Consider the following 26,162-nt stretch of genomic DNA (forward strand, 5'->3'; position numbering starts at 1 on the left):
TTAGGTAAACCTTAGCTACACAGAAGTTTTGAATCAAATGGAATATTATGGCATTGCCAGGTCTAATATGCCCAATGTATCATGAAAATCCAACAGGCCGGTAGAAAATGAGATGAGAAGGTTGCTTAGAGCTGCCTCTGGGAATTTATGACAACATGATACCTGAGATTGGAGTTAATTTACCTGAGGCAAGTAGAGAATGAAAACTTTCAAAGCAATAGTAGTCAACTCTTCACAGTTTTTACTCTAACTATAAAAATACGGTTGATGTTCTTAAATAAAATTCCTTTTCATGAAAGCTATTGTTTAGAATTTTAAAATATGCAATATTTAGTAAAATTAGATGAATTAATGTCTTGTCCTGAAAGGTAAGTTGGACAGAGACCTCTTTAAGTACTAGGATGCAGCAGGAAGAAAAACGCAGGCTACAAAGGAAAAGACTAATGAATGTGGTGGGAAAACTTATTTTTCATCAATCCTTACAGAAAGCAAAGAAGAGGAAAAGATGGTTGGAGGAGATGAAAAGATAGAAGAGAAATTCCTACTCTGGGTCCCGCCCTTCTCAGTTGTCAGGACCCTCTCAGTATTAGCGCTCTGTGACCCAATACATGTTCCTATCACAGGTGAACGTGGGACGGAAGACATGAGAAAGCAAGGAGGCAGAACTGTAGCTAGTGCTTGGAAAATAAAAATGATAGCTTCAGAATGAGGAAGAAATGGTGACTACCATCTAGTCCAAGTAGTTATTTACTAAATAGCACCCCACTGGTCCGTACGAGTTCACACAGCTCCCAATGTGCCTCAATTACTCCCAGGGCATAGATTGTGCACACCAGGAAAATATGGCTCAATGCCCTTAGGAAGATGTCTAATTTACTACAAGGTAGTAAATTCTGTACTGGGAAAATCCTGTGCAGTATAAATCATATAAATAACAGTCCTGGGGCCAGAAGAATATTAAAATTCTATTGTTCTTATTAATCTGTGAAATGAAAGGGATGCTTAAGCAGGTAATTGTCATTTGAAATGGAAGACAAAACAACATATATTTTAATCAACACACTTATTAAATGTCAATTATAATTTTCATCAACTAAATTATATCACACTAACTTGCAATAGCAAGTTTGCCAAATGTTAATTAAAAGAATAAACGTTAACTATTAGTTTAATTTTAGTGCCTTTGGAGTTTTCACATTTTTGTATTTATGATTACTAAGCAATTAATCTTCCCTCACTTTCATCAGATTTTTAAATCTAACTTAACATACAAAAATGCTCTCATAAAAATTACCGTAATTAACACGTAATTGAAAATTAATGAGAAACTTATTTTTCAAGCTATTTATCTATTTCATAAACAGATCTAGAGACCAGAGAATAATGCCTATGTGCTAATATGAACAACTCACATGCTACGGAAACAAATTTTTTCTTGACATACACTTAAACACATGTATGTATTCATATTAAAGTGTATCTCTTAATTGGTTTGTAGGAGTTGAGAACCTGAGCTATAATCAGTTGTAATGTTATAATGCTTATTATCCAATACAAAATATCACACTTCATGTATTAATATGCTAGGTATTAAAAATATCATTCAAACCTTGGTTCCATTCAAATTTGCCCACATTTAAGTTAGGTAAAATATATTTTCTTGTTTTTATATACTCTTAAATTAGAAGGCTCTCTTTTGTAGATGTAATATTAAGTTGCAGAGCTAGTCAAATAAGCATTTGTCCTAGTAAAAACTGAAGAAAGAGTGTTGATTAGACTTTCACAATTGGATCTTTATTTCAATCATGTTAACTGACCTCTTGTTTAGATAATCTTGCTTGAAACCAACAGCATGATCAGATAGATATTATCTATGGTCAAGAGGCAACAATTAATTTTTTAGACCTAAGGGCTAAATACAGTAGTGTTGATAGAGTTAGATCCAATGTTACTCTAATTTAAAATGTATATGGACAATAGAAATATATAAAATACAAAATTATCAAGATAGTCTGTGAAAATGGTTGAAAATTTCAAGAATTGGATCAAATCTGTAATGAAGGCAACTTTATGTGATTCTGATTCATTTTTCCGACAAGATCTTCACATGAATCTCCCCAATTCTCTTTAAACTGACAAATATCCAGGGCATTTTATCCGGTATAAGCATTCTGGATTTTACATAGAAAACACAATGTATCAGATAATTTTTGTTCGTATTCTCAGTCGAATTTCAGTGTTTAGAAGGTAAGTTCAAATGAATTGTCCTTTAAACTTAATCAAAGCAGCTGTGCATTTCTTGGGTTGACATCATATGTCACATATTCATTTTTTTGTGTTCCTTTTTCCCTGACTCTAAAGCAAGGTACATTAAAGTGGAAAATTTCTCAGTTTTGTTCACTGTTGCATCATTAGTAGAATTCAGTGTGTAGCACATAATGGTGATCAATGCTTGTCAACTAGATAAAAGTATGAAGAAAGCCAAGAAAATTGAAATATAGTAGTAAAAACTGCCATCATTTTTTAAAAATTCCATGAATTTAGAATATATGTACGTTTTAAAATGGCACTGATATAAAATGAAAATAATGGTCAAATGTTTTATTTTAAATTTTATTTTATTTTAGAGAGAGAATGTGAGTAGGCAAGAGGGGTTGGGGGGAGAAAGAGAGAGAGAGAGAGAGAGAGAGAGAGAGAGAGAGAGAGAGAATGAGAATCTCAAGCAGGCTCCGTGCTCAGCATAAAACCCGACCCAGGGCTCAATCCAATGACCCTGGGATCACGACCTGAGCCAAAACCAAAAGTCCCACACTCAACTGACTGAGTAATCCAGGTGCCCCTCAAACATTTTAACTTCATTTGTAAGCTATTTTCTAAAGCTAAACTGTAACACAGTCATTCATTCATAAAAACATTTATGAATATTTCCATGATATGCCAGCCATAATAGTAGGAGTCTATGAATCATATTCTTAGTCTATAAGAAGGAGAGTGACCTATAAAAATAATTCAATAGTAATGCAAACATGCTACAATGGAGCATGGAAAAAAAAATGTGCTAGGAGAGTCCAAAGAAGGAAATGTCTGACTGCCTAGAAATCAGTATAGGCTACATTGAAAGTGAGGTTTGATTTAAGACTGAAAGGAGAAATCAGGAATGTGGAAATCACAAGTCAAGAAGGTCATTCTGGGAAGATGACAAAGTGCAAAGGAATTCATTATATGGGCTGGGAAGACTGCTCATTGTTTAAAAATAAGTTGTATTGCAGGATGTGTTGGGGGGGTAATAGCAAATAAGTTTAGGAAAGTAGCTGGTAAAATTAATCATTATTTGTGAGTGGAGAATTAAGTAAAACTATAAATTATTGTGCTTTTGACAAAGGAGCTCTGTCTATAACCAGTTCCTTTTAAGTGGAGATACATTTGGAAAAGGAAAAACAGGATATATGATTACCTAAATATCATGTCCATAGTGGATATTAGTACATTATCTACAGCATATAAATCAGTTATTAAATGGAAACTACCAGGGTTTTATCAAAGCTGGTAATTCAATATAAAACTCTTATCATAATATTTGTATTGGTAGTATTCTAATTGCTTTCTTATCACATGAGCCAAGTCAGAGTAGGGAAATCACTAATATGTTAAAGTGGTGATAATACTTTAAGATGTATTAATAACTTTACGAAGATTAACCCATTTCATGTTCACTCACACGTTAAGGCTTTAATGTTATATATAGCAAAGTACTTTCACATAATATTCATTAAAATTGAATTCATTAAGACAAAGCAGAGACTAGAGAGATTATATATTGCCTGAGAATAATGGATGAACTACAAGATGTTTCTGTTTTAATCATTCACAGATATTCACAAAAAGCTGAATAGCTAAGAAGAGAAATCCTGTATTAGGAGCCCATGATTGAAGGCAGAGGCACACTGGAAGATCCTAATGGAACCAATGTCTGAAGCCAGAAGATGGTTTTCTCTAGTGCTCTCTTTAGTATTATCGTGGGACCCTTGGATACCAGAGATTCACTCTTCATTCTAATAGCTCACAGATTTGACAGTATTAGGACTGTCAGAAAAGCAACAGTATTATTTTTCAAAGTAATTTGGGACACAAAAAATCATTGCCTGGTAACCATAATAATAAACCTCATTTTGCTAAATTTCTTATATTTATTTTATGGCTCAGTGTTATTTTAATTTAAATTACATATGGGGATAGTCATCATAATCTCTGTAGTGTTGGAGACCGTTAGAGGTTTTATCCATTTTTGGTTCCAAAAATAATTCTAGGCCTCCCAGATTTGCTTCTGGATTGTTCAATTCAACATCTACATCCTGAACTCTGTTCCTGAACACAGCATGGTATACTAACTTCACCTCTGAGGTCATTCCTTCATATCGAGTTGAGTATGGAAACCTAAACTGTGCCTTAATTTCAATTAAACTGTTATAATTCTTGATATAAAGATAGTACAGGCCTAAGTTCCATACCTTTAAATTGCTTAAACTCATATATAACATATGATTGTAATCTCTTTTGAAGTGAAAGAAAAATTATAAGAGAGAAAGCTTATAAGCAATTTCCATTCAATGGTGTGTTAGATTTTTCTTACTGATTTCTTCAAATGAACATTGTTTTCAGAAGCTAAAAATTTTAGGAATGGCAAAACAGTCATAATAAAACATTTTCCTTCCAAGTTCAGGTGAGAATAGACAATAGGTGATTCTCTTTGGTGTGCAGTAAAGGAATTATGATCAAACATACCAGGTCCCCTGTTACCACTTTCCTCATGATGAGAAAACTACAATCTGGGATGCAGATCTCACCCTGTGGACAGTTCCTGCATTCTGATCTTGTTAAAAACAAGGGAGAGAAAACACAATGGCACCTTCTCAATTTTCAAGACATAATTTGAAATTAAACAGAAACAAATAACATTTAGGAGTGGGATTCCCATCACATAAATCAGAACACTTTGTGACTGAAAAAGATGCTTACTAACATTAGCCATTGAGGACATATGAATAAAATAACAGTGAAATAGTTTATATGCCAATAGAATGGCCCAAATGAAGAAGACATAAAATACCAAGGAGGAGAGCATGTAGCACACCCAGAAGTCTTATGCACTGTAGGTGGGAATGTAAACTGGCATTAACAACTTTGGAATGCTGCTTGGTTTGGCAGTATGTGCTAAAGCTGAAAAACAAACAAACAAATAATAATAATAATAATAATAATAATAAAACATGTCTTATGCTCCGTAATTCCATTCATATGTATATACCTAAAATAATTCCACATGTATGTTCACCACAAGACATGTACTAAAAGGGAATTGGAAGGGACCCCTAAGAGAAATTCTGGATGGAGGTTATGTTCTGTTTCTTGATCTGGGCACTGTTTATGTGGTTGTTTTCAGTTTGTGCAAGTACACTTCTATGTATTTTTATTTAACTATATTATACTTCAACAAAAAGTTTATTTATAAAAAAAAAAGAGCATCCTGGCCACTCTTTGACATCAGAAGCAAATTATTTTATCTGAACTGGGCATTCCCACCATGTATCCTATTTATTTAGGCACTAGTAAGGGAAGGCATGCTAAATAATTGTTGATAGCTTATTTCAATCAGGAAACCATTCTAGGACAAAATGGAAGTCTGGTTAATTATTTACAAAACGATTTTTTTTCCTCCGGGCATTCATTAAGAAAACTTTCCCATTCTTTACTGTTGGTGGATAGCAGATATGTGACTGATCTGACCAATGCAATGTGTGCATTGTTATTCATCATCTGCAGTCCCAGCCCATAAAATACCACATGAACCTCTTCCATATCTCTCTACTTGTCTAAAAGAGTTAAAGGATTGAGAGAGGAGTCTAAGACCTAGCCAATTGTGTAACAACAAAAAAACCTCATCTCAGACTCACTCTGAACAGTGATATAAGAATAAATAAATGGTATTGTGTTTAGTCATTAAGATTTGGGGTTATCAAAACAGCAAGCATGTCCTAAAATACTAGCAATGAAACCAATTCAGTAAGAAAGGTAGCTAAGAATAGTCAAGGAGGATGAGGAAGGATATTTCTGCCCAATACTGAAACATTTGGTTCAATACACCCCATCATGTTTATAATCTGGACAGTCTGATCCTAAACAAAAGTAAGCGGGTCTGTTTGAAACCCAAGATCAAGGAGAAACATTTATACAGAAAATTCTGCACAAACGTTGTGACTCAGCATAAGATTAAACACTCATTCCTTCTTAGATTTTCAGTGTGGAGTTGCCATTTTCCTTAGGAACATCCCTATTTTTCATTCCTGGCCCAACATCGTGTCTTCAAAACAGGAACTGCTTTAATTCATTTCCCATAGTTTACCTGAGTTTTATCTGAAATAGTTATTTCTTATCTGCGCGAACTTGGGATGAAATTTAATGTGTATAGATATCACTTATCTCATTTATGAAATGTGGTTAGTAATATAATAGTATCTTTGTTTAGCTCATTAAAATATAAATACATGTAAGGTATGCTGCTTCTCATGCAGTCATCAGTCAATAAACAGTGGCTGCCACAGCTGTTATTGTTTTTGTTGTTGTTGTTTTTTAAATTGAGAGATTCTAGTTAGGGTTTATTCTTTAAAATAAGAGCTTATTGTTCCACACGATTTTATTCATAGAGGAAGGGCTCAGGGCCTATTATAAATTATACAAAATTTTGTATACACATCCCTTTCAGTTTCTCACCAAATCCTTTGAAGTCGTCCATGGCTTTCATGAGGTTCAAATTGGTTTCGTGCCACCAAATAGCTATCACAGCTCTACTATGTTAAGGGAGTTAATAAAGGGTTAGAAGAATTTATTTTTGAATCCAACTCTACAACCCATTATAGTCTATACGTAAGTTTATATTTTCTCCTTAATTTCTCAAGTATACATTTGTTGAGTGAATTAAAGTTTACCTTGAGGTAAACAAATATCACACAAGATAAAATGCCTAGTCACATTGAGGTAAAAAAGAAAAAAAGCAGTAAGGATTCTTAAACGTATGGCATAACTGATGAATAGTTCTTTACACTGAATGAATTTCTCTCCACATAATGTGAGCTATTCCACCAACAGTTGGTATATATGTATACCTTCATGTGCTACAAGCAGGCCAACTTCAGCCAATGCAGTAATGATTGTATCAGGAGATCTTGCATGTTTGTCATAAAAGAATGTCTCAGAATTTCCCTTGTGCATTTATGGTTTTTGACCCAAGAGGCATATATACCAATGCTGATGTCACTTGCTACTTTGATTTATAGGAGAAACTGCCCAAACCACTGCTAAAAGAAATTAGGGCATTGCTTAATTTATTATCAACTTGTGTTCGATGTCTAGAAATAATTGTTAGATTTTGGCGGAGACTTCAAGAGTTAAATCAATTTCTGTAACGAATATTACATTTATAAATACTATAGACTAATAAAGATATTTTGAAATAGGTTAATTTAACAATGTATATAAAGCTTTTATGTTCTTTGCAGTATGATATATGTAGAACAGCACCATCAGCTCCAATTTATAGATGAGAAAATAAATTCAGAATGCCGTAAAGTCAAGTCTGAAGGCACATAGGTAACAAATGGATGGAGTGGGACTCAAATAGACCAGGTCTTCTACATCCTTGGTAATAAGCTCTTTTGCGTTTCTTCTTTCATTAATGAAAATGTGTGACAAATGTATCTAACAGAACATTATTTTCAAACCTCTTCTTGTAAAGAACCTCTCATGTTCTTATTCTTATTTTCTGTGCCTTTAAAAAAATTTTCTTCTTTGCCAGCATGTTCCTCCATGCATCCAACATAGAGATATGATATGATTTCAAGGAAACATACAGATTTACATCACATATATCAGCCACACAGCCACAAGATCAACTGCAAGCATAATTAACTTTAAAATGACTCAACTTTCTTCAGCCATGATCATCCTGTCTTTATTGAATTTTAATGTCTTTTATTTTAATCAAACAATATCCCTTTGCAGGATATACACTAAGAAATGAGTTTTCCTAAATGAAATTGCTTTTTTATTGCCATTCTACCATACACTCCATTTACATCTCTAGAACATTAAAACCACTCTTTGGATGTGACTTCACCAGCAAGTGAAGTGTGTTATTTGTACGATCTCTGGCGAATGGAGTACTTCCTGTATGGGTACGGGCAGACAAGCTGCATTAACAAGTCTGAATATTGCCAATGTTTTCACAAGTATCCACCAGAGCTGAAGACAAATTTTGTATTCTCAAAGCAATGAAAATTTAAGAGACTAGGGTGAGTTTTTTGTCTATTTTAATATTTTTGTGTTGTAAAGAGGGGCAGTAAATTATTAGGACAACCACCTAAAAATACATTGAAGCAAAAATTGTTTAATTTTAGCATGTACTTTGCAAAGCAAGATACGTTTTAAATAAATTCTTCCACTCTAACAGAATTGGTTTCTCTTAAATAATTATTAAAAGATATTTCAAAAAATATATACAGACATAGAGTGTTTTAACTTCAGGGGTTTGTTTTGAAATTCATAAATGCAAGGACAGAGTTTCCAAAGCCAATAAACTATCTTTATAAAAATGATCTTCAGAACAAAAACCACATTAAGCCAGTTCTTTTATATTTTATTACTTTATATTTTCACTAAACTCATTAGGGTTTTTATTTTAATGAATTAAAAGAGGAAAAGAATAATCATTAGTGAATAATGAAAAACACTAAAAGTATCTTTAAAAAAAAAACTGGGTAGAAGCAGTGTATGTTTTATGGCTTCTCAGTACTACATTTCTTTTCTACTCTACAGGTTTCTAGGTTTTTACATTATAAATCTTAAAACCATTTCTTTATATATCCTTAGATTACACCTAGCTGCCAGGTTACGTATGCAAATAGCAAATTTGAAAACATTACTCCAGTAGAATAAACTAGTTGGGTCCTTAATCTAAACTTAATGCTAGACAAATGTATCTGATTGTATCTATACCATAAATTTACCTGTTATGTTTTCCAACCACATAAAGGTATGGGGCAGGATTCTACTTCCTACTTCTAGAAACTTTCTTATCTAGTGACAAAGCATGACTGTATCAAAACTGGCTGTTACGGACAGCAATTGGCTTTGACTCTCCTGTGAGTACCTTGCAATGGCTGCCCGAGAAAGTATATACCTAAAATGTTAGAGATCACCACCAAGGTCCCTGGACAATACCCAAAGTATATAGATGCACTCTTAAGAAAAATGGGAGAAAAGTGGGGATAAAACAGCATACTCTAGTCTTTCAAAGAGAGGATATATGTTCCTCCTCTTACATAAAACCACAGAGGTTTCTAGACAAAGATTACTGTTAAATCAGCTCTTTAATTAATTAGTTGGAGAAATGTCCAAAAATATTTCTCCTCCTTGTTCATTAGGTCATGGACCAGCATTCTTTTCATGGAAAAAGGATGTAATGAAATAAATCTAGGGTAACAAAGAAATGGATGATCTCTTGAAGGATGGGATAGCTTATGAAATATATAAAATACTTTAATTATTCAAATATGTAAATTCTAGATTTCAGACTAATGAGAACTACTCGAATGGAATTGCCTAAAAGAATAAATTCTTTAGATTGTTGCTCATTAATTTTATCTGATCTAAATCATTTTGTCATGAGCTTTAAAGGTATTATTAGTATAAAATATTAGTTTAGTGATAATGATTAATTCAATTTTGAAATTGTTTGGACTCCCATAGTGGCACCTCTGCTCACCATAACATTATTTCTTTTCAGATTTTTGAGAATTAACTGTTGACCAAAAAATCCATATTAAATAGACATAATTTACCTTCACGATTAACTTTATTAAGTTAGCAAAGGGTGTAAATGGTAGCTCCTAATTCCAGGCACATCCACATGATATTTCCTTTTTCAGTTTACACAGCTGCAGAAATTAACATGTTTAATCAGGGCACGCCAAAAATGCATGGCCCAAGTGCCAGTTCAACCCTCTGACTCCTTCTGAATGCCAACACAAGAGCAAAACAAGGGGCTAACTACACACACCAGAAAACTAAAACAGACAAGAAATATATAAAGTAACATTCAAGGTAAGAATGGCCAAGAAACAGTTCAGAAAATAATGGCTTGGTTTTATCTTATCATTCACAAACAATGGATTTAAGACAAAACCACATACTTAATGAGCATTTCAAAACAAACTCATTCATTCCTTGGCCAACATGCTGAAACAATTTTAGTCGTCATTGATAATGGATTTTAATTGGTCAAAGAATGTATATCTTTCTAATTCTGACATAATCGTAAAAACTATGACATTTTTTCAAGGTTACAAGTTTCAGTTGGTCTGAATGAATTAGTTTCACATTGCTATTAATCTTGAGCTTCCATATACTCATTGTAATACGAACAAACCAGCGAGACAAAAGAGTTTTAAAATGTTCGTGATTAATAGTGACAAAATGCTAACATAACTAATAGTCCTGGTTTTCATGTATTTTTATTTTTGGTCTTGGAATATAAACTGAAAGTTTGGGAAATACTTATGGTTTTGTCACAACTTTACATGACATGAGTTTGCGTGATGATTCTTTTAATTAAGAGCTTGTTTTCAGTTCTTGGCAGTATTTATTATGTCAAGTCTGATTTCACAATTTTTACATTTTATTTTATTTTGGGTCTGCATTTTTAATGAGTTAAGAATGTCTAACATGAGATCTACTCTTTTAGCCATTTTTAAGTGCACAATATAGCATGATAAATATCTTGATGTAGATACGTAAAAAAGATCCCTATGCAGCACTATGCCTCTCATCAGACATTAGTCATCATCCTCCACACCATCTCATGTATTTACTTAGGCAAAGAAGGAGAAAACTGTTGAGCGTTATCATTCAATTTCTTGGGACTTACATAAATATTATTTAACAAATTTCTTTTTTAAAATTAATTTATTTATTTTGAGAGGGAGGGAGGGAGGGAGAGAGAGAGAGAGAGAGAGAGAGAGAGAGATTGATGAGAGGTAGAGAGACAGAGAGAATCCCAAGCAGGCTCCACACTGTCAGCAAAGAACCCTACATGGGGTTCAAACTCACGAACCATGAGATCAAGACCTGAGCCAAAACCAAGAGTAGAATTCTTAACCAACTGAGCCGTCCAGGCATCCTTTTTATTTAACAAATTTCTAATTGTTGTTCATTCTGTCTTTCTTGTTTAAATTCCAATTTGACAAGGCAATGACTTGGTTAAGCCAGCTTTAGAAATTATTTTCCTCCTCTACAAATTCACCTGTTTATCTCTAATCCCTGGGTAGTGCAAGGCTGATCCTATAATCTGTTAATATCTGATTTACCAAGAGCCAGTTGTGCCCCATAGAGACTAAGCCATTCTTGCTCTCCAGCACATTAAGAATTAATATTTACCCTTACTGGACCTTTCAGCCTCCACAAGAAACTTTAACAAAAGCTGTGCAAATCCCTATCCAACATATACTAGGAGGATTAATAATAATTCCTTTTGATCAGAATTACTTGGTTAGCCAGCAATGGTTTCCATGGTAATCAGGTGGTAGACAGGGCTGAAACTGATTTCATCAGTTGTAAGACATCATTAGAATTATCCTACATGTCTAATTATAACTTACTAGGAGTGACTTCTACATAGTGTAGCTTAGAGGCAGAGGAAATGAAGTTATGAGTTTTAAGTGTTAGAAAGCTTCCACAAGGAAAGATATTATTTTGCTTTTTCCTAATAAGACTTTTTCTTTCTCCAGCCAAGAATATTATGCATTAGAAAGAAGATACTTTGAAAAGAATTTTTATAAGAAATGGAGCTGAGAGTTGTATATATATAATGAGAATTTCACTGAAAGTTTGTTGTGCTAATAGAAAAATAATTTGTAATACTAGAGAGCTTATATTTTAGAAGATATTAACATGCTAGAAAGAGTTTCAATACCACAAACAGATATCTAAAAATATGTTTCTTTATGCTTGTTGCAGGTTAAAATATCTGCATCCTTTTATGTTTGAAACAGGAAGTCCATCAACAGAGTTTTATTCCAGTGTCCAGCTGGTAACCCTAGAAAAAGAGTAGCAAACATTTGATAACATGCTAGTTCAATACTTAATTCTTATTAAAGACAAAATCAAGAGGACAGTTGAGGACAGCAATGTAGGAGGACTCACCTCTTTCACAGGCCCACCAAATTTACAACTACTTATAGAAAAAATCTCTCTGAAAAACACCTGAAAACTAGCTGAACAGCCCCTCCACAACAAAGGGTAAAAAGGCCACATCGAGATGGGTAGGAGAGGCAGAGATGGAGTCTAGTCAAAACCCACTCCCCCGTTGTGTCATGACCCTCAAGCAGGAGGGATGGCAGAGCTGGGGAGCATATCCCTGAGGAGCAAGGGGTTTGAGTCCACAGCAGACACCCTTAGCTCTTGGGATTTGCACTGAAAAGATGAGTACCCAAAATATTTGGTTTTGAAAACCAAAGGGACTTGTGTGTAGGAGACCAAAAGGGCAGTAGGAAACTGAGACTCTTATTTTTAAAATGTTTTTTATTTTTAGGGAGAGAGAGAGAGAGAGAGAGAGAGAGAGAGAGAGAGAGAGAGAGAGAAGGGCCAGAAAGAGAGGGAGTGAAAGAATACCAAGAGAGAGTCTACACTCAGGGTGGAGGCCAACATGGGGCTCAATTTCACAACTGTGAAATCATGACCTGAGCTGAAATCACCATTTGGACACTTAACTGACTGAGCCACTCAGGCACCCCCTGAGACATTGTTCTTAAAGGGCCCACATAAAGACTCACTTTCCTAGGGACCCAGCACAAAAGCATCAAGTTTAAGAGTGCCTAGACCCTAGGTGAAGGAGATTCATTGGCTAACCTTAGAGCCTCTTCTCAAGGGCAAGGAATTCTCTCTGGCAATAGAGGTGCTGGCAGACACCATTTTGTGCTCTCATTCTACCTTGTGAGCTCTGTTTGTCATGACTTTGTGCTCTCCTGCAGCCTTGCCCAACTAATCCTAGCAGGTGGACTTGCCTGGACTGGTGCTCCCCCTCAGCCTCACTATGCTCAAATCAGCAGTTCCCCATGGCCCTGCCCCACTAAACCTGGCAGGTGGGCTTGCTCCAGCTCGGTGCCCACCCCCCCCCCCCCCCCCACAGCCCCACCAAAGCAAGTAAGTGCACACACTGCACACACTCCATACAGAAGACACTTCTTGAAGGCCTGGCTCTAGTGGTTAGGGGCAGTTATGTTTCTGGGCCCTATAGGATTGAAACAATCAAAGAGACAATTATCAGCTGACTATAACTTCCAGGGCACTTCACAGATAGTGGACTAAAACACACTCTCAGTCTTCCTGTGAAGTCTCACCTAATTCAGGGAAACAAATACAGAGAGCCAAGCAAAATGAAGAAACAGAAGAATATGTACCAAATGAAATAAGATAAAACATCAGAAAAAAAGCCATAATGAAACATACATAAATGGTTTACCTGAGGAAGGGTTCAATCTAATGGCCATAAAGCTGTTCACCAATCTCAGGAGAAGAATGGATAAACACAGAGAGAACTTCAATAGAGAGATGCTAAATATAAGCAAGTAACAAACAGAAGTCACAGAGTTGAAGAATTCAATAACTGAACTGAAAAATATACTGGAGGGGTTCAACAGCAAAGTAGATGAAGCAAAAGAAAAGATCAGTGACTTGGGAGACAGGGCAGTGGAACTCACCCAAACAGAGCAGCAAAAAGAAAAAAAATAAAGATACTTTAATGCAAAAATTTAAAAAAGTAAAGACTTATGAGAAAACATCAAGCAGAACAACATTCACAAATAGGAGTCCCAGAAGGAGAAGAGAGAGAGAAGGAAACAGAAAGCTTATTTGAAGAAACAATGGCTGAAAATTTCCCTAACCTAGAAATGGAAACAGACATCCAGATCCAGGAAGCTCAAAAAATTCCAAAAGACAATAGAAAAGGTCAATGAAACTAAGAGCTAGTTCTTCAAAAAAATAAACAAAAATGAAAAACTTTTAGCTAGACTCACTAAGAACAATAGTGAGAGGGCTTAAACAAATAAAATTGGAAATGAAAGAGGGGAAGTTTCAAATAATACCAAAGAAATACCAAAGATCAAGAAATTAATTATACACCAACAAATTAGAAAACCTAGAAGAAATGGAAAAATTCCTACAAACACAGATTCTTCTAAGACCTAATCAAGAAAAAGTAGAAACTATGAGTAGACTGATTACTAGCAAGGAGAATGAATCAGTAATCAAAAACCTTCCAACAAACAAAAGTCTAGGACCAGATGGCTTTACTGGTAAATTCTAGCAAACATGCAAAGACAATTTAATACCTATCCTTCTCAAACTTTTCCAAAAAATTGAAGAGAAGCAAATGCTTCCAAACTCATTTTATGAGACTAGTGTTACCCTAACACAAGAACCAGACAAAAACACCTCAAAAAAGACAATTATGGGCCTATATCCCTGATGGACATAGATGCAAAAATCCTCAATAAAATATTAGCAAACCAAATTAAACAATACATTAAAAAGATCATACACCACAATCAAGTGGGATTTATTCCAGTGATGCATGAAGTTTCAACATCTCCAATTCAATCAACATGATAACATCACCTTAACAAAATGAAGGATAAAAGTCATAAGACCATCTCAATAGATACAGAGAAAGCATTTGACAAAATTTGACATCCATTTATAATAAAAACACCTAACAAAGTGGATATAGATGGAATATTCCTCAACATAATAAAGGCCATATGTGACAAGCCTACAGCTAATATCATACTCAATGGTGAAAATCTGAAAGCTTTTTCTCTAAGGTCACGTAAAAGACAAGGATGCCCACCACTATCATTTTTATTCAATGTAATATTGGAAGGTCTACCCAAAACTAGGCAGGAAAAAGAAATAAAAGACATCCAAATTGGAAAGAAAAAAGTAAAACTCATTATTTGCAAAAAAGCTCCCATAATTTTATATACAGAAAACCCTAAAGACTGCACCAAAAAAATGTTATATCTAATAAAAAAAACTCAACAAATTTGCAGGACACAAAATCAACATAAAAAATTGTGTTGTGTTTTTATACATTAACAAAAACTATCAGAAAGAAAAATTAAGAGGGGCGCCTGGGTGGCTCAGTCGGTTAAGCGTCTGACTTCGGCTCAGGTCACGATCTCACGGTCTGTGAGTTCGAGCCCCGGGTCGGGCTCTGGGCTGAGGGCTCAGAGCCTGGAGCCTGCTTCCGATTCTGTGCCTCCCTCTCTCTCTGCCCCTCCCCCGTTCGTGCTCTGTCTCTCTCTGTCTCAAAAATAAATAAACGTTAAAAATTTTTTTTGAAAAGAAAGAAAAATTAAGAAAACAACCCCACTTATATTTTTTTCAAAAAGAGTAAGATCACTAGGAATAAATTTAATCAAGGAGGTGAAGGACCTGTACACTGAAATCTACAAAAAAGCCGATGAAAGAAATTGAAGATACAATGAAATGGAAATATATTCTGTACTTACGGATTGGAAGAATTAATATTTTTAAAATGTTCATAGTATCCAAAGTAATTTATAGATTAAATGCAATCCTTATGGAAATCCCAAAGGCATTTTTCACAGAAATAGTACAATCAATCCTAAAATTCTATGGAACCTCAAAAGACCTTAAGTGGTCAAAGCATTTTTGAAAAAGAAGAACAAAGCTAGAAGTATCAAGCTCCCTGATTTTGAGCTGTATTACAAATGTGTAGTAATGCAAATTGTATGGTTTGGGCATAAAAGCAAATGCAATGTAATGGAATAGAGAGCCCGGAAATAGACTCATGCAATATATGGTCAATTTATGACAAAAGAGCCAAGCACATACAATGGGGAAAGGGCAGTCTCTTCAGTAAGTAGTTTGGGAAAACTGGGAAGCCACATGCAAAAGAATGAAACTGGACTATTATCCTATATCATAAAATTAACTCAAAATGGGTTAAAGATGAATATAAGACCAGAAACCTTAAGCCTCCAAGAAGAGGGCACAGCTGGTAAACTTGACATTGAACTTGGGGATAGCTTTTTGGATCCCACCCCAAAGGTAATGGCAATAAAAGCAAAAATAAACAAATGGGACTATATCAACCTTCTGCACAGTGAAGGAAAACATCAACAAAATAAAAAGGCAACATACTGAATGAAAGAAGATATTTGCAAATCATGTATCCAACAAGAAGTTAATACACAAAATACATAAAGAATTGTTACAACTTTGGGAAACCAAAAGAAATCTTAGGTAGCTATACTTATATCAGATGAAATAGACCTTAAAACAAAGACTGTAATAAAAGACAAAGACAACACAACAAAAATCCAATTAAAAATAGGCAGAGGACTTGAATAGATGTTTTGCCAGATAAGACATACAGATGGCCAACAAGCACATGCATAGATGCTCAAAGTCCCTAAGCATTAGGGAAATACAAATCAAAACCACAAGGAGATATCATTTTACACCTATCAGAATGGCTATTATCAACCTTTTTCAGATTTGGCAATGATGTGGAGAAAAGGGAACCCTCCTGAACTGTTAGTGGGAATATGAATGGGTGCAGCCACAATGGAAGACAGAGATTCCTCAAAAACCTAAAAACAGGCATACTATATGATATAGCAATTCCACTTCTAAGTAGTATCTGAAGAAAACAACAACACTAATTTGAAAAGATATATGCAACCCTAATTCACTGCAGCATTATTAGCCTAGCCAAGGTATAGAAACAAAGTTTATGTAGACTACAACTCAGGCATAAAAAATAATGAAATGTTGCCATTTGCAGCAATGTGAATGGAAGTAGAGAGTATTATGCTAAGTGAGATAATTCAGACAAAGAAAGAACCATATGATTTCACTTATATATGGAATCTAAAACACACAACAATACAAAATTCATAACTGCAGAGAACAAATTGGTGGTTGTCAGAGGCAAGACGGGTGGGGAGAAATGGAAGAAGGGGGTTAAGAGGCACAAACTTTCAGTTTTAAAATAAATAAGTCATGGGAATATAATGTATAGTATGGTGACTATAGTCAATATTATATTACATATTATTTAACTTTATATGGTGATGACAGAAACTAGACTTCTTGTAATTATCAATTCACAATGTATACAAATATTAAATCACTATATTGTAAACCTGAAACTGACATAATGTTATATGTCAATTACACCTCAATAAAAAAATTGTTAAAAATATTACTGATGAGTATACTGTTACAAGGGACTGTTTCAAACTTTTCATAGTGTTAACCCATATTGTTCCTAAGAATTAATCTTACTGACATAAACTTACAGATAAAAGGTATTTATAAAAATGTCAAGAAAAGGCAAATCAGCACTTGGGAATTAAAAAAAGGAAAAGAAGACAGCTAGAGATTATGATATCAAAAAAGCACTATGGATTTGTAAGTTTATTCCAATGTTTTCCTACTCAGATAAAAATAGTGTTATTGGAATTTCTGAAGGATGGGTGGAAAAAGAGAACCCAAAATAAGGTTTACCAGAAGAAACTAGAATTATCAAAAGTTCTTATAAAGACTTATAAGGAATATTAACATATCCATGCTACATCTGAAAAGAATGTTGCTAATTTTCTGTTCCATAGGAGAAAGCACTTTTTATACTTAAGATGAAGCAGGTGAATGCAAATTTCCTTTTGATTCCCTTAGGCAATGACTAAAAGATCAGGAAATAATATGTTTGTACTAAATGAAAGGATGTTTATGTTGACTATCATATTTAGAAATATTAAAATCATAGAATCTGCTAAAGGTAGGACCCTTTTCATCTAGTGAAAAGTGAAATTGTGGGCTCTGAAAAATGCAAATCCATATTTTTATTCTGACATTCTGGCATACAATTATTTTTTAAATAAATAAACACATAAAAATGCATTTATAAATGAATGACATATTCTGCAAATAAATAGGTAGGGATAAACAAAAGATTCCCTAAAATGTAACTAGGGATTTGGGCTCTAAAATTACAAAGTTAACATTTTCTTTCTAGCTTGCTGATAAGATTTGTCTGTAAGCATTTTTTTCTTCACTCTAATAGCAAAATTTTTCAACAAACATAGGAATACAAACTTTATATTCATCATCTATTTACAATCATAAATATTTAATGAAATCTATGAGGTGCTGCTTTTCTAGCTCTATAAAAATTGTTGAAAAGGCTAAAATACAGTTTTTAAGTTGCAAAATAGATTTCCTTTATCAATTAAGCCTTTATTTTGCGATATCTGCAACACAACTCTGCTTGAACATGTGTAGTCAGAGTTAACATAGCTAATAGCCTGGGAGATTTGAGTCTAATATTAGGCTTATAAATTGCACTGTGTTCATAATAAACTGTTAATGCTTAAGAAACATAACTGGGAATAATTACCACATATTATGAGTCTATGTCAGAGGAATCTGCCCATACTAATGCAGCTTTTCCCAAGAAATTTACTTGTGACTTTTTTCTTTCTATAAAAAAAATCATTTCACATTCCTTTCTACTTAATGTTTTAATATTCTGTGCTCAATTAAATCTCTATGAGGTAATCAGAACTCAGTTCCTTTTTATCAGTTTGTCACTTATTGTAGTTCTTTAAAAATGCCAGGTACTTAAAGGTTACAGAACTTAATAAAATCAAAACAGAAAGTATGGTTATCTGGGACAAAGATAATCTGTTATTAGAATTGCTTGAAAAAATAGTAACAAATAAAGTGAATAAAAGTCGTCTTACAATTTTTAAACCTGAGTATCTAACAAATTCAGTTTAATGTTGCAAGGACAAAGTAAAACATGATTAGATCTTGATCTTTCATGTTCTACAAATCACTAATCAATTTTCAAGTACTGAAAAAATACCACGTAGTGTGACATTGTATCTGAGTAGTTTCTATTATGTTAGAGAGCAACAACATTCTACCTCTTTCTCATTATATGAACTTCACCTTAGTCATCTATGCCTTAATCATTTAGTTATCACACTGTAATTAAGTCCTGATGTTTGGCTGAATTGGTTCCTGTTTTTTCCTCATTAGCCAGTAAAAAAGATAAAAAGCTAGTGAGAAATTTAGTTATTGACTCTTGAAAAAGGAATTTCTCAGACCAAAATAGACACAAATTCAAGTCCAAGAAAGTGGTGGATTTGAGATGTGAAAATCTATGTCGTGTAGTATTTATGGATGACCTAATGCCAGAAATTCACATAGCTTTGTGAAAAGCAGCCATAGAAGTATATTTTTGATGGTTCAGACCCACAGAACTCCAATTACATCCCCAGAGACAGAGCCGTACATTGTGTGTAGTGAATGTGTATGCACGGTCCACGTGTAGGTGTGAGATAAACTGAGTGAAAGCTGCATTTCACATCGTAAGGGTCAGGCCCTAATTGGAGTCCTGTGTTAGTTCTTTTCACTACAGAGCAAAAAGACATTGCAACACTTTAAAGAAAAGATTCCCCAGAATTGTAGCTAGGTTAATCCTAGGATTAAAGAGACTGAGTTATGAGGACAGGTTAAAAATCTTAGTGTGAAAAGAAAGTCTTTCAAATTGCATGTACCGACCTATCTTGGAGGTATGTATAAGAGCACATGCAGTTTTGATAATACTACATCAAAGAAACTGGGACAGGATTTAATTGTGGGCTAACAAAGGTAAATTAGACCATATGTCAAAAGTACCACATTAACGAAAGGAAAATACTTAGAAATACAGCCGAAAGGAACATCTATTGCTTTATAACACAAAGAACTAAGACATTTGCTGCTTACTGTTTTTGACTTTCAAATAATTTTTTCAGCCAAGTTAGTAGATTTGTTTCAAGGAAATTAATTAAGTTATACTGCAAGACCTTCTTTGAAACATGAAATAATTCTAGCTGAAAAAATATCTATCATGGAAATTTATCAGCCACATTTTGGTGCTTTTGGACCTTTTAGCTGTCCAATTCTTAGTTTCAATCAACCTTTCAGCCCCTAGTAGAGGTGATAAGCCTTTGATATAAAGAAATTTAATAGTCCAGACAGTCCTCTTAATGCAGCTCAGCAAGAGACAAAGGGATAAAATAATCTGCTCCTCCTAGTGAGCTTATACAGTCTTCTATGAAAAACTGACTGGAACTGAGAAAGGAAAAAAAAAATCAATATTTTAAGGTACTTTAATAAGAAACACCCAATTAGCCACTAGTATTTAAACATGTAACCAGGGAAAGGCCTTCAGAATGTTTCAGACAAACAGGAAAATTAACAAGAGTAAAATTTAATATTATTTCATGCTTAAATATGCCATCTAACATCAAGGTATAACTTCAAAGTGATTATTTATTCTTCCTTTTATTTCTCACTATTATGTCTTCCTGTCTGCCTTCTTCCCTCCTATTTCTTCTACTGTATTCGGTTTAGAATGCAGATTTTTTTTGTTGAAAGAAAACAATGATCTGGACTTGGTATTTTTTCTGCTTTGGGACTACAGGGCCTGTCACCTGAACTTTATCATCTTCCACTGTATTATGGGTATAATAGTGTCGTTAATACTGCCCTGAGCACCTCACATCAGTGTTAAGAAAATCCTATCTTACAAATATAGTGTAAAGTTAAAGAAAACTTTAATTAATAAAAAAAAATACCAATATCTGTTTGGCAGGTTTTCAAAATGAGTGAAATAATCAAAATGTATTTAAATTTATGAATAATACCTTTCTAGAATTTTATCAGACTTCTCTACCCCAATTTCACTTGAGTGTAGGCATATTATAATATTGCTTGAACAAATATGAGTACCCTGACTCCATACATGATTCTTTTTAAGGGTTAGAAAAAGTTTTCCTACATGTACTAATTATATTAATTGTACATAAGCAATTATTTGTGACTTCTAAAACATGGAACAGTTGAATATTCCATCACCTTGATGAGTCTTACCTTCTCTACACAATAGACAGGAATATTGTTTTGAAAATTGCCGTCATAAAATATAAAGAAGGCAGTAGAAGTTTAGACTTTAGTACTTCCAATCGTTCCCTTCAAAGGAGTTCATTATTTTCAAAGAATAAAGAAACAATGAAAAATATAGAAAACCGAATCTGATCCAAGAAAATGTCAGTAGTCATCAGTTGATTTTATTCATAATATTTCAAATTGTACAAAATCTAGATAGTGTGCAAGTAGTTAATAGCACCATAAACTAATTGTTGTTTTGCAACAATTTAACAAAACATAGTTAATGAACACCTATTATATATATATATATATATATATATATATATATATATATATGCTCTTATACAATATGCTATAAGATTCAGACATCACTACCAAGGAGTCCCTGCCTCCAAGAAACTTTCATTCCTACAAACATGAGAACACAAGTAACTAACGACAATGAATGACAGGATATTTTCCAGAGAATTCTGACTAACAGGCAATGATGAGTCAGAGAAGGGAAAGCACTTTCCTGTTGGCTGGAAGACTCTGCAGACGCTTTGAAAGAAGATTGAACATTTACAAGGAGGAAGGAAGATCCATCACATTTCAATTGGAAGATACTGGAGAGCGGTAGAGAGGGAGAATAAGCATGCTTTTGGACGTACAAGAGCATGCTTGAACACTGCTGTTGGCCCGAGTGTATTCAGAGTTGTGACATTACTAATGTCAAATTGTAATCAATATTTTATGTAATTTTTATGCCAAAATTTCTGATAGTTTAGGAAATTAATGGCTATTAAAATTCACTCAAAAAACTGTATTTCTAAACCCAGGTCTATTCTACACAAAATGAGGGAAGAAAATACTTTTACAGAATAAAATTTAGGAAATGTATAAACCTAATTTACACAACTGTCTATTCTTCATATTTCACAGAATTCTCTCTATTTTGCCAGATGTGTTTTGATATAGTTTACTTAATCTGGCTTTGGAAAATAGTAAATAGGATCTATTCTTTCAAGTTATAATGTCCCAAGCATGAGCTATGGTGACATTTTAATATAAACCTGAGCATAAGAATAACTTTGATTGGGGCACCTGAGTGGCTCAGTCGGTTGAGCATCTGATTCCAGCTCAGGTCACGATCACACAGTTTGTGAGTTCAAGCCCCGCATCGGGCTCTGTGCTGACAGCTCAGAGCCTGGAACCTGTTTCAGATCCTGTGTCTCCCTCTCTCTCTGCCTCTCCCCTGCTCTCACTCGATCTCTCTCTCTCTCTCAAAAATAAACATTAAAAATTTTTAATAAAAATAACTTTGATTAATTTCAACATACCTTTATCTACTAAACTATTATTTACTTAATATTTGCAAAGTTATTGTTAATTAGTTTAACAAAACTTTAAAGTAATATTTATATAAAATAATGCTAGCAATTGTTTGTATTCAGTGCATTTTGTATTCAATATTCATGCACATTCAGAAAACTGTTTACAAATGAGGAATCTAAGGTTTAGAAAGATCACATCAATTCCCAGAAGTCACAAAGCTAGCAAGTGAGACATGCAAGACTAAAAATCAAGCATTTTTGTAACTAGGTATCTAGAAAGTGCTCTATTAAAAATGAATGCATAGGAGCACCTGGGTGGCTCAGTCAGTTAAGCATCTGACTTCAGCTCAGGTCATGATCTCACAGTTGGTGGGTTTGAGCCCCACACTGGGCTCTGTGCTGACAGCTCAGAGCCTGGAACCTGTTTCAGATTCTCTGTCTCCCTCTCTCTCTGCCCCTCCCCTGCTGGCAATCTGTCTCTCAAAAATAAATAAACGTTAAAAAATGTTTTAAAAAGAAAAAAACGAATACACAAAAATCCAAAGTACACTATCAACAAGTGAAAAATTCATCTAGAGTTATAAATTGGAGATCGTATGATATTCTCTTTTCACTAGACCATTTAGGAACTTATAATAAATTTACATACTATTAGAGTCCAAAGTTAATAATGACAATTACTATCTTTTGCAATAATTTTGATAATGTTGACAAGATTTCCTTCAGTGTTTCTGTTTGGTTGTTTGTTTTTAAGCTTGAGCAAAGGTCTCACCTGTCATGGGGCCTCTAATTCTCAAATATTCTTTTGAGGCTTGATGACCCTTATGTCTTCAATAATCCTCTGGAAGACATGAACATATCACTTTAATGGATAACAACTCCATCTGCTAATATCCAAGAGAAAATATCTTGATATTGTAGCTGACAGGAAGAATGCAAAATTGCCGCATGTAGGTTGCACAGGGAGAAAATGATGCTTTCTGAGGAGGGGGAAAGGGCTTTTTCATTATTCTAATAATGTGGCCCATAACTGGTTTTTGTTATTGCTATTAAATTATATTATTTAAAATGCATTCTATATTATGTTTGATAGGTCCAAAGCATAGCTTATTAGCCACCTACCTCAAGCAAACTATATTTGGCAGTTTTCCATTCTGCCAATATTTTACCATTTTCCCAACAGGCAAACTCAAAATTTTGGATGGATTTCTTACTGTTCCCTCTTCATCACCCACATTTGTAATATATATATATATATATATATATATATATATATATATATATATATATATATATTTCCTGGAGATCCTATCTTCAGAGTGTTCTAGGCCTTGTCTGAACTGCTACGTCCTCACCGCTACTTTTCTGGTCTATGACCTCATTGCTGTATGCTCAGATTACTACAATAGGCTCCTAGTCACTAGTCTTTCAGTCTGCTCAAATTACTACTTTCATGATGCCACTCTCCTAAGAGCTCTCAATGACTTTTTCAAAGCTTCTTTGGTCAGGTGCAGACTCACATCTGTGGCCTCTGAGAAGCGCCATAGATTTCACTTTACCTATACAACCAAATATAGAACTTTAACTAAATATATACTGTTTCAGACAGGATATTGCCCTTTTACAACTACTCGCTAGGTATCCTTTCTTACATGACTTTGACCAAGTCAATTTTTTCACGTAAAATATATCCATCCATCCATCCACCATCTATCCATCCATCCATCCATCCATCCATCCATCCCATCCCATCCATCTGCCCATCTATCTGTCTGTCCGTCCAGTCAAACAGTCCACATTTTAGGAAGAGATCCCCACACCGTGCTAAACACTAGAAATGCAGACTAAACCACTGTTCTGTCCTCAGGATATCCCCAGTCAAGTTGGAAGACAGACATTACTTAATTACATGGCAGCATATACTACAAATAAGGTGTGTTAGAAGAGAATTTGAAAGGACTTTTAACTCAGCTTGCAAGAATCAGGAAAAGAAGGTGAAACCTAAACTAAATCTTAAAATCTTCTCTCTTCTTATGTCTGCCCATATAAAATCCTGCCCTGAAAAAAAAAAAAAAATCTGACTCCACTATTTTCAATGAAAATCTCAAGTCTAACTTCCTACATAAAGCTGTCCTCAACAAAGTGAGCTGACCTAGAAAGCTACTCTTTTCACTGGCTGTCAAACACACTTTCAACATAGTAAGATCCTGTCATATTGTTCTCTAATATTTCCTTTTTGCAAGTCCCAGAACTATAATCTATCCCCAGGAAATCACTAGCTTCATCAAAGGCAGGCTGGTTCTCCTTCTTTGTTCCTCCAGTGCCTATTATAATGATGAATTACTTTTAAGTGTGCTAACATAAACACTCTTGAAGTTAATTAAATCAGCTCCTCTTCCCAGTAATCCTGCAGCCACTGCGGACACCCATTGGGACATCTGTGGAAATGTCATTTTGGAGGCAACCAGTAGCCATGTTTCTCCTGTGGTACAAGGCCCAAGCTGGGCTGAATCAGATTTCTTTTGAGAATTTGAAATTAGGACATCAATGGATTCTACATTGGTCAAAGTTGGGTTTAATTCCTGAATTATTAAGAATAATAATATTTTTGAATTATTACTGATTTGTACATATACCACATTAGTAATAATTCAGGATTAAAAATAAACAAAATAAATCTTTTCACCCCAACTCATCTCATTACCAATAATCAATCCCAAAAGCACACATGACAGTTTTTTAATTAGAGAAAACTATGATATTTGTCTCTGGAATAATAACTATGATATTTTTACAGCACAATCACTTTATTTTACATACAAATGTATAGTCCTGGAACTAAAAACTTTACAAGACCTTCTTTTTTTGGCTTTTCTAATAAGGATATTTCATAATTATAGAATAAAGATAAAATATATCCTCTAATCTGGGGGAAAAAAGTCTCCAAACAAAGACTTGTTTCTTTAAAAGAATGCGTTTTCTTCCTAAAAATAATATGCAGTTTATGGGATAGTTTAACAACAAAAAAACATTATTCTTACAGCTACATAAAAGTTTATATCTGAGCAAATAAAATATAATGAGGTACAATGTAGGAGAAAAAAATAGCAAACTTGAATTTCCTCACCATCAGATTTTTAATTAGCACTATAATATTTAAGAACATTCATAGATGCACTAAATATACAAATCACAGAACGGTAATAAAAAAGCTCATAAGGATCTCTGTTCTCTGTCTATGCAAAACATAAATAACATTTGACCTCCCCAATGCTGTATGATGGACAAACGGAAGCAGTACCAATGCAGGAACTATTCCTTCCTTCCCATTCAATGGGAATGTATACTAAAGACATATGGGGGGCTGTGATCTTCTTATCCCTTAAAGATGCATTGCCTGAAGTCACAGAGGACTTGAAGAAAAGAGACCCAGACAAGGTCTTCTCTTGTAGAAGAAGGGGTGAAACATAAAGGTCAGGGGATTGCTGGTAAAGTTTTCTCTCTTCCTGGAAAACATGATCTTTGCATATCATTTTTTGGCAAAATCTAGGGAAAGTTAATTCTGAGATAGGAGTTTGTCCTCTGAGCTTATTAGTTGATCCTCTTGAATGTGTAATTGTAAAAATTACCAAGTTTCTATCTTAATATGAGGAAGTCCTGTTGAGGAACAATGAGAATTATTTTTTCCAATGAGATATTTTAGTATAGCAATTATTTGTGTTAATTTTCTCTGATATGTTTGTGTCTTTTAGAAATGTTTGCTGATTT

General features: G+C 34.1%; 1 protein-coding gene across 9 annotated transcripts in view; it reads right to left on the reverse strand.

The window, feature by feature from the left end:
• PCDH9 (protocadherin 9) overlaps nt 1–26,162 on the reverse strand; it is a 918,758-nt gene that overhangs the window by 126,091 nt on the left and 766,505 nt on the right. Inside the window, exon 5 of one of the 9 annotated variants that reach the window (XM_019827787.3) lies at nt 11,204–12,145. The exons of 7 other annotated variants lie outside the window; for them this stretch is intronic. In XM_019827787.3, the coding sequence (XP_019683346.2) occupies nt 12,087–12,145 (59 nt within the window). In that variant the 3' untranslated portion in view covers nt 11,204–12,086. Of the gene's footprint in view, nt 1–11,203; nt 12,146–26,162 lie in introns of those variants that run through there. One more of the 9 variants, XM_045053994.1, reaches the window with a different exon arrangement.

This window comes from Felis catus, chromosome A1 (genome assembly GCF_018350175.1).
Source record: "Felis catus isolate Fca126 chromosome A1, F.catus_Fca126_mat1.0, whole genome shotgun sequence".
Classification (NCBI taxonomy): Eukaryota; Metazoa; Chordata; class Mammalia; order Carnivora; family Felidae; genus Felis; species Felis catus.